At 29.5% G+C, this 8948-nt stretch overlaps 1 protein-coding gene across 2 annotated transcripts in view; it reads left to right on the forward strand.

The window, feature by feature from the left end:
- LOC106463278 (multidrug resistance-associated protein 1-like) overlaps nt 1-8948 on the forward strand; it is an 84440-nt gene that overhangs the window by 17284 nt on the left and 58208 nt on the right. For both annotated transcript variants that reach the window (XM_013923293.2, XM_022390722.1), the window contains exons 2-6: nt 2014-2190; nt 3106-3234; nt 5169-5306; nt 7411-7542; nt 8353-8414. In XM_013923293.2, the coding sequence (XP_013778747.1) occupies nt 2014-2190; nt 3106-3234; nt 5169-5306; nt 7411-7542; nt 8353-8414 (638 nt within the window). The remainder of the gene's footprint in view (nt 1-2013; nt 2191-3105; nt 3235-5168; nt 5307-7410; nt 7543-8352; nt 8415-8948) is intronic.

Raw genomic sequence — 8948 nt, forward strand, 5'->3', positions numbered from 1 at the left:
TATTGACATACATTTATAAAATAATAGCTAAATAAAATGTTGAATGTAGATCTACAAACATGATGACATGCCCTCTGACCCCTCCCAGTCTCGATAGGGTTAAGTTGATTTATGTAGGGTTGTCACCAGGTTTGTTGTGTAATTCACCAGCATGAATTAAGAATCAATTGTGGGGCGGCTGTAAAAGCAGGTTTTCGTTTACAACAAAACATTACTATTGAAAATTGGTATGTTGTATATTTCGTATGTATACATATTGTGCATTATTATTAAATTTATACATAATTGTTCTAGAAAGTTTTTGTTTACACATGTTTAAAATCTTATTGCCAAGGGTTATGCTAAGTCTAGCATTCAGATTATTTCTCGTTTATAGTGTAGTTGGCTGCAATACGCAAACATAATGTATGAATATCACCTTAAGTAACATGACTAACAGACAGTTACAGTTTCAGTAGTATGAATTTCCTTTATTCACAACAGGGTAGCTACTAAGGGCCAAACTCAGTTTGTTGTACCTTTAAGGGTTGGAAGCATTGGTCTGTTATATACACACACCTTTATTGCCTGTAAGTAAGTTTGAGATCTTAGCATTATAGCTAAATGCAATACTCAGGTGTTTTCTTCCCATTCCTGTTAGCAAATATTAGGTGATTCATTCCACCATGAACAGACCAGAACTACAGTTTTTAAGCAGTTTTAGCTCTAATCATTCCACATCGGTTGAGGATAATGTTGCCTAATGGAGCTTTATTTGCATAACGATGAACTGAAGAGTTATTTACATATTGTTTATAATACCACTAATACTGATTATTCTTCAAAAGGTTTTTTCTTTTTATATCTGTAAGTACATCATTAATTTGAATAAATGTAAAATACGTATGTTTTTTGAGTGGAATTTAACATAATAGAACAGAAACAATTGACTAATAGCAAAATAATGAACACTGTGAACAGTTCAGTTTAATTAGCATTTCATCATTTTGGCTTTTTCAGAAGCTAGACATATAATCTTAAGTTATTTTGCATTCTTAGATGGCTTGATGATAAACTAAAGGGCTTATGGTGCTCAATTTAGGGGTTGATCTCTGTGGTGGGTACAGTGCAGGTAACCCATTAGGTAGCTTTGTGTTTAAAACAAACAAAAATTTATTTTGCAAACATTTGGTTTTTATGCTAAAGCATATTTTTGGAAATTAAAATGTATTTGATTGTGTTGATGAATAATGAGAACCAGAGTAATTGTAAAAATAATAATTGGATTAATGTTGAATTATTTCTTAACTTGTCTTTTATCAAAATATACATAACTCTTTTTAAAGAAATAACCTTGTGGAATACCTCAAGCACATTACAGCTGAAGTGGTAAAAATGGTGATAAATAAGAGGTCATTTATAAACATGAATGGTCAGGGTAATATAGAAGTAAGAACCATTATTTTATATCGGTGATGCTAGACGTGGTCAAGCACCAAGTATTAACATCTTATTGATATAGTGTGGCAAGAGCAGTGGTAAACTGCTAAATAATTTTAGTACCAAAAGACTTCTCTGCAAGCTTCCATAAAATTGGTATTAATTGATTATTAGATGATCATCGTGGATCCGTTTAATGGTGAAGTTTTAAAGTATTGTCTAGAAATCTGTATGTTCCGGTATGCTATATCCTCCCTTTTTTTTTCTTTTTTTCTTCAATACTAACCCTAAAGCAGATAATGCTGTTTGCTAAAAACAAATGTTTTGTTTCACTTAAAAAAGGAGTTTATTATATTTGTGATTAATATTTTCAGTTAAAAGCTGTCTTAATAAATATTTTTATGAATTATGAACAATATATTATTGTTTTACTTATTGAAGAGACCGTGTTTGTAATGCTGCAATGTAAATTTTACTTTGCTAGATGCTTGAATTATATTAGTTATTATTAACTTGATTTAATTACAACAAAAAATATTGTGCATTTTAACTTTTCCAGCACAATTCATTCTAATATATATAAATAAATTTCAGGATGTAGAATTGACATGGAACACCACCAACCCAGACTTCACAGCATGTTTTCATAAAACAGTGTTGTTGTGGATCCCATTTGGTTTTTTGTGGATAATGGCCCCATTTGAAACATATTACCTGCTTAAAAGTACAAGTCGTTTTATACCATGGACAGGAATCAATGTTTCCAAGCTTGTAAGAATTGTCTATTTCTTGTGAAAGAAAAAATTATATTAATTCTAAAGTGCATATTTTTGTGTGTGGAAATGTGTGATAATTTTAAATTTGGTTTATTTTTTGAATTTTCAGTGTAAAACTCTAGTAATTACTTTCATTATACTTAATTTTGTATTTTAGTTCATTTAGTGTACTATCTGTTTTAACTGTTATATTACATTACATGTTATTAAATTGATTATGTATATTTCTTTTAAGACTGGATAATCATTTTGTCATGCTGTCTATTTAGTAGAACATTTAATTTGTAATTTATCTTGATTTAATGTATCAGCATCTCCAAATTATCTTTTTTTTATCACTATAGACAAGTATGACCTTTCATTGCATGCAGTAAATGTAAAGATATTTCTCATTGTCACAGTTGCATCAACCTGTACTAACAATGAACAAATGAAACTATAGTGTTAACATCTTTAAAATTCATTATTATAAAAGTAACTGTAAGAAAGAGTAAACTGGGGTAACGGTTTTAGTTGGAATAACTTTACTGAAACTTGTTATACTCTTCTATTGATTATTGATATTTTAAATTTCTGTTTGTATCTTTATTACTTTTTCTTTGTGTTCATTAAGTTTAGTTTTTCTAAAGATGATTTTACAGTAGAAATTGTACAATTATACAAAATAAAGGTTCAATGAGTTCAGCAGAAAATTTTCAAAATAACATTGTCTTGTAACAGAAAACGATGTATGGAGCGGTTATTTTGTTCTGTTTGAGTCCAAAATGTGTTCAAAGTTTTAATGATTTAATACTGCTGAATACGTGAAAGGACAAATACTTTGTTTTTGATACTCTGTTATAATTTTTCAGTATTTGCCTGCTACATATTTTTAGTGTTCTAATGTTTTTCAATTATGTTATTGAAATAGGTAACTGCATCAGCTCTATCCATCCTTGCTCTTGCTGACCTCAGCTATTCAGTCCATCGCCATGTTTCCTGGGGCTGGGATGTTCCATCAGCAGATTATTATGCACCATTTATCAAACTGGTTTCATTTGTAAGTTTATGTAATTACAGGCATGTACTTACAGTTGAAAACTTTTTCTCATGCTAAGTTTATGTAATTACAGTCATGTACTTAGCACGAGAGAAAGTTTTCAATTGTAAGTTTATATAATTACAGGCATGTACTTAGCACGAGAAAAAGTTTTCAATTGTAAGTTTATGTAATTACAGCCATGTACTTAGCACGAGAAAAAGTTTTCATTTGTAAGTTTATGTAATCACACATATTGGTTTTTTTACCAGTTGGTGGTCTAGTATCTGTATTATGTCACACAGCTGTTTGTTGCAGAATAGTTGTGTAGTATATTTTATTGCAGACTGAGGTTTAGTATCAGAATTGTGGCACAGTGATTGTTTAGTGTAGTGATGTAGTATTAGTGTCTTTTTAGAACAATTCTGAATATTCAAATTGGTAAATTGTGACAGCCACAGCTGAGAGAAAGTTGTGGTGGAAGCAGCTTGTATCAGAATTTCATTTAACCTATTGTTTGGCATTTCATGGATAATGTTATGCCACAGAAAATTGATCGCTTTTGGGAAGAATATGTAACAACCCTTTCTGATAAATATTCATATATTCAAATTAAAAAAGATGTGATCAGATTAGAGATTCTTAATTTCCAAGATGGAGATATATATATCCCTTGGGATTAAATGGTATTGGAAAACAAAGGAATATTGGATCAATTTGGGGCACCAGGAAAAGAGACATGCAACAGGTTGTACTCCAACCATGATAGCAAAAGTGCACTGTCTTGTAACAGGTGACAATCTATCAACACAAAGGTCAGAGGCAAAACCCATCCATGTTGTAACCTTTAGATGTAAGAGCTTTATGAAGGAGCCTTTTTCAATGGAAGCTGTGTTGCAGAGCTGTTGTCAGGATCTACAGTTATAAAGGCTTCAAAATTATTTCAATAAAATATACTCAACCCTTTGTAGATATTATTAATATAGTAATATAATATTCTATAGTGCAGTATAATCAAATCTTGGTCAAAGTTATATGCTTTGTTACAAATGTCAGTCAGCAAACAATACATAGCATCAAAACACTTTTCCACAAAGTAAGAGTTTATTGATTGCAGTGTACTGTAGATTTGAATATACTATTTGGAAAGTATGTACATGTAAACAAGGTTTTTGTAAATATGTGAAAAATTAAGAAATACCATGACTATTTGAGGTGGTAGTTACTGTGATTAAACGACTTAGATTATGTTGCTAAAATACTTTTATTCCAGTTTCAAATGTTCAATTTTTGGCAGCCTGCAAAATGTAAAAATTGAATAGTTTATGATAATGTGATGTTGCTCATTTGGTCAGTTACATTTTTTGTCAAGGTTTTTTGCCTTGTCATAGAAATAAAAAAAAAGAAAGATAACAAAATGTCTCCATTTCTGTGAGCTCTTCTATTCTGTACGAGTACCTTAGCCCCCGCTGTGTGTTGGATATACAGATATACAATAATAGGGGCTTATTTATTACATTTTATTGTTTATTGTGAGAAACATCATCATTATGTACATGAATAAATGCTTATCTTACTTTGGATATCAGTTTAAAAGCAGTTCCAATTGAATATTTCTTCATATATATTCTGAGAGACTGTATGTAGTTTGAATAAACAAAACATTTTTGGCTTTCTGAAGATTGAGATATGTGAAACTGTAGTTTCTTCTCTAAATATTATTTCAGAGATTATTTGAACTTCCTAATAACATTATTTTAAATATGAATCTACAAGTCTTTATTATAGTCTTTGTCTAGAATGGCAAAAATCTCATGTTACATCTAAGTGTCCATATTCTGTTCCTTACTTTGAAGTATTATGAAATGTTTCTTTCAGGACAAAAGTATTATTTAACAGAGTCTTATTATTTTTCCTAAATTATATTTTAAAGTATGATAACTTTTGTTCTGTAGCTTCTTGTGATAGCATTCATTGTAGCAGGAAGGCTTCGTGGAATAATCAGTTCAGGTATATTGTTCCTGTTTTGGCTTATTCTTGTCATAGCAAGTGCTTTCACATACAGAACGGTAATTAAACAAGCACTAGATGAGGTAAGTGACATATATCCAAAATTATTTTATATTATAACATTTACTAGTAATTAAATCTAATTGTTTAACATGTTTTATAAACTAGATTTAAGCAAATGTTAAATATTTCATTACACATGTGAATCAGTAAAATTGTATTTCAGCTTGATTTTGTTTTCTGTATAATTTTTCTAATTATGTTTGTACTTTATGAAAAACATCTAACTCCAATGTTTGAATCATCGGTTAGATTTGTTTAGTTGTAATCACTTTAAGGAGTGCAAAAAATATTTTTTTATTAGTTGATATGGTCTATTTAAAAAAGTAATGAAGATATAAGTTTGAATCTATGATTTTTAGGATTATTACCTGTAGAGAAATGGTTTGTTTGGGAAATATAAAAGCAATGTCTTGAATATTTAGGTTCAGAATGATTGAAATGGTTGAGAACCTTTTTTTTTTAAAGATTACTAAAAGATAATTATTTTAGAGCACTTGTCTTCAGTTATAGGGGGCCAATTTTTAGCCCCAAAATAATCTCACAGGTTTAAAAAAGAAGTGCATAAAATTGGTGAGGATTGTTTGCCCTTCTAAACTGATTTCAAGAATGTTGTCACTTCTTGATTTTGTGTCCTTTTTTATTTTCAAACAAGAAATATTAGAAATAAATGACCTTATAACACCAAAATGTTGTTATTATTTAATTAGACACTCAATGTTTTGCTTTATAGCTTCTTCAGAAGCATTCACTGAAATAAACCAAAACTGGCAGCACAAAGTGAAATGTTGAGTGTCTAATTAAATGATAACAACATTTTGGTGTTCTAAGGTCATTTATTTTTAATATTAATATGTCTTCTATATATCGATATACAGAAATTAAATAATGAGAAATATAGTTTCTCAGTACAGTTAAATGTCGTAAGGCTCACATAAAATTCTTTGATGTTTTGTAGCTGCTTAACTCTTTCCGAGTTATTCCTGTTTGTTTTGTTTTGACACTTAAAATAATTATCCTAATTGCATTATAATATGATAGTCAATACCACTATTTCTTCATAAAGAGTAACCCAAGAGTTGTTGATGGGTGCTGTTGACGAGCTCCCTTCCTTCTAGTGTATCATTTCAAAAATAGCCCATGAGTAGCTTTGCATCAAATTTAAAATAACAAAACAAGAACTTTTTGCAGAACAAAATTAAAGTTATTTTAAATTTTGAACTTATATTACTAACATTACACAGTTTTTTATGTTGTTCCACTAAAACTGTAATTTTTACAAATTTTGAGTTGAATAAACAGAAAAATGTTTCATTTTTTTTTTTCTGTAGGAATGGTTATCCTACCTCTGTTGTATGTTCTATACATTGTTAATGTCTTACATGTATGTGAAAAAATGAAAAAACCTCGCAATCTGTGGGTTGCCAGTTTGAATCCTGTCACACCAAACATGCTCGCCCTTTCAGCTGTGGGGGCATTATAATGTGATGATCAATCCCACTATTCGTTGGTAAAAGAATAGCCCAAAAGTTGGCGGTGGGTAGTGATGACTAGCTGCCTTCCCTCTAGTCTTACACTGCTGAATTAGGGACGGCTAGTGCAGATAGCCCTTGTGTAGCTTTGCATGAAATTCATAACAAACAAACAATTCTTTCCTCAGGATACATTAGAAGATAAAAATGATTTTATATCCAATGTGTTCTACTATTTTACTTATCTTCTATCTATATATATATATATATGTATAGTTTTAATTTTTTCACTACTATTTAGCAGTTTGACCTTACATCCACTATGATGTGTTATCCATGTATTGTAGTTGACTTTTTTTTTCGTGACTTTTAACTAACGTTAACTTGGAAAAGAATGTTTAGAAAGAATGTCCAGAACAGTATTCGTCTTTCCTACCTAAGTTACTTTTCATGGTTTAGTAAGAAATTATGAATATGATTAATTATTGTCATTGTAAATTTATTAAGTCTTATATTTTCGATATTTCATTTGCATAATCTCTAGAACCTGCTAAAAGGATATCAAAAGTCTTTTTTCACTTTCTCTACACGGGCTCAGTTAAATTTACCAACTATGTCACCACTTTGTACAATTGGATTTATGATTGTTTTTCAGGACTCAGTGGAAGATAAATTTGATTTTACAATCAATATGATCTACTATCCCTTGGTTGTTGCCAGCTTCCTTCTCTCTTGTTTTGCTGATGCCAAACCGCACCATCGCCAGTTTAAACCTGTTTCTGATGAGGTCAGATCTTGAATTAATTACTATCTAACTACCTAAGTACTACTGACACAAAACTGTGAAAGGTTTTATGTTACTTTTGGATATGTCGTATAGAAGATAAATCTAATACTTTTATTAAGTTACCCCTCCTTCATTGATTTAGATATTTCTTATCCTTTTCCATGCAAAGCTGCTCAGCTAACCATGTGGCCACTATCAGAAAGATATTTTAAGTCTGGTATACATTTTTTTTCCATTCTTTATAGATATTTCATTAGTTTTAATACTTCAAACTTTGCATACTGTTATGTTAAGTTAGCTTTAGTTATTCTAGAAGATTTATTTGGAATTAATCAAAATCTAAAATTTACAAGCATAGTTAGAAAAGCCTATTTTATTACCAACCACTTTTTTGTGTGATGAATAAGCAGTAGGTGAATATGAAGAGTTAAGTGTACTTATGGTAAAAGGTTCTTCATGAAAGTTGTTTTTTTTAATACTTTTATCTGTTTTCCTTTAAAAGTATCAATTTGATGAGAAAGTCTAGAATTTTTTCATTAATATTAATAATTTCACTGTAGCTGATATAGAAATTCACATAGTGATATTTTTAAACTTGGTGATTACAGCCATATTTATAGTTGATGTGTGAATGTAAATTTTGGAGATTATTGTCCTGTTATTTTGGTTAAATGTTAGATATTAAAAACTGTAGGATGCAGATATTAGTCTTCTAAATTTAAATTAGGACCAGTATTTGAGTTGATGTTTATTTAAGATGACCATATAATATGAAACATTATTATCATTATTTTTTTTTATTTTTTTTAGAAAGAATGTCCAGAACAGTATTCATCTTTCCTATCTAGGTTACTTTTTTCATGGTTTACTAAGTAAGTATGAATATGATTAATTATTGTCATTGTAAATTTATTAAGCTGTTTCCTCTCAGTTTTGGTTCACCTTATATTTGTTGTATTAACCCTTTAACAGTGGGCTCGTGTAATTTGCAAAAATTGAGTTATGAAATTCACTTGTACAACAATACGTGTGGTAACTCTGAAATTTCTTAATGTATCTCTCAAAAACTGATAAGATTTTGCTAAAGATCATAAGTATCTTGTGTACGAATAATAACCATTTTACAATTAAGTGTTTTTACTAAAAATATGTTAATTTTCTTATGTGGTTACTTGCATTAAAACTATTAACAAATTGAGTGCAAGGTGATTTTTCATTTTATGTATAAAAATAGTTTTCCTCGTCTTATATTTTTGATATTTCATTTACATAATCTCTAGAACCTCCTTTTCATTTTCATGTCAAGATTAAAAATACTTTTTTTTCCATCTCAAAAATCTGAAGTTTCGTTTGCATAATCTCTAAAACCTTCTATATGCATTTCAGCAAAACTTTATATTTTATCT

The sequence above is a fragment of the Limulus polyphemus genome, unplaced genomic scaffold (genome assembly GCF_000517525.1).
Source record: "Limulus polyphemus unplaced genomic scaffold, Limulus_polyphemus-2.1.2 Scaffold1365, whole genome shotgun sequence".
Classification (NCBI taxonomy): domain Eukaryota; kingdom Metazoa; phylum Arthropoda; class Merostomata; order Xiphosura; family Limulidae; genus Limulus; species Limulus polyphemus.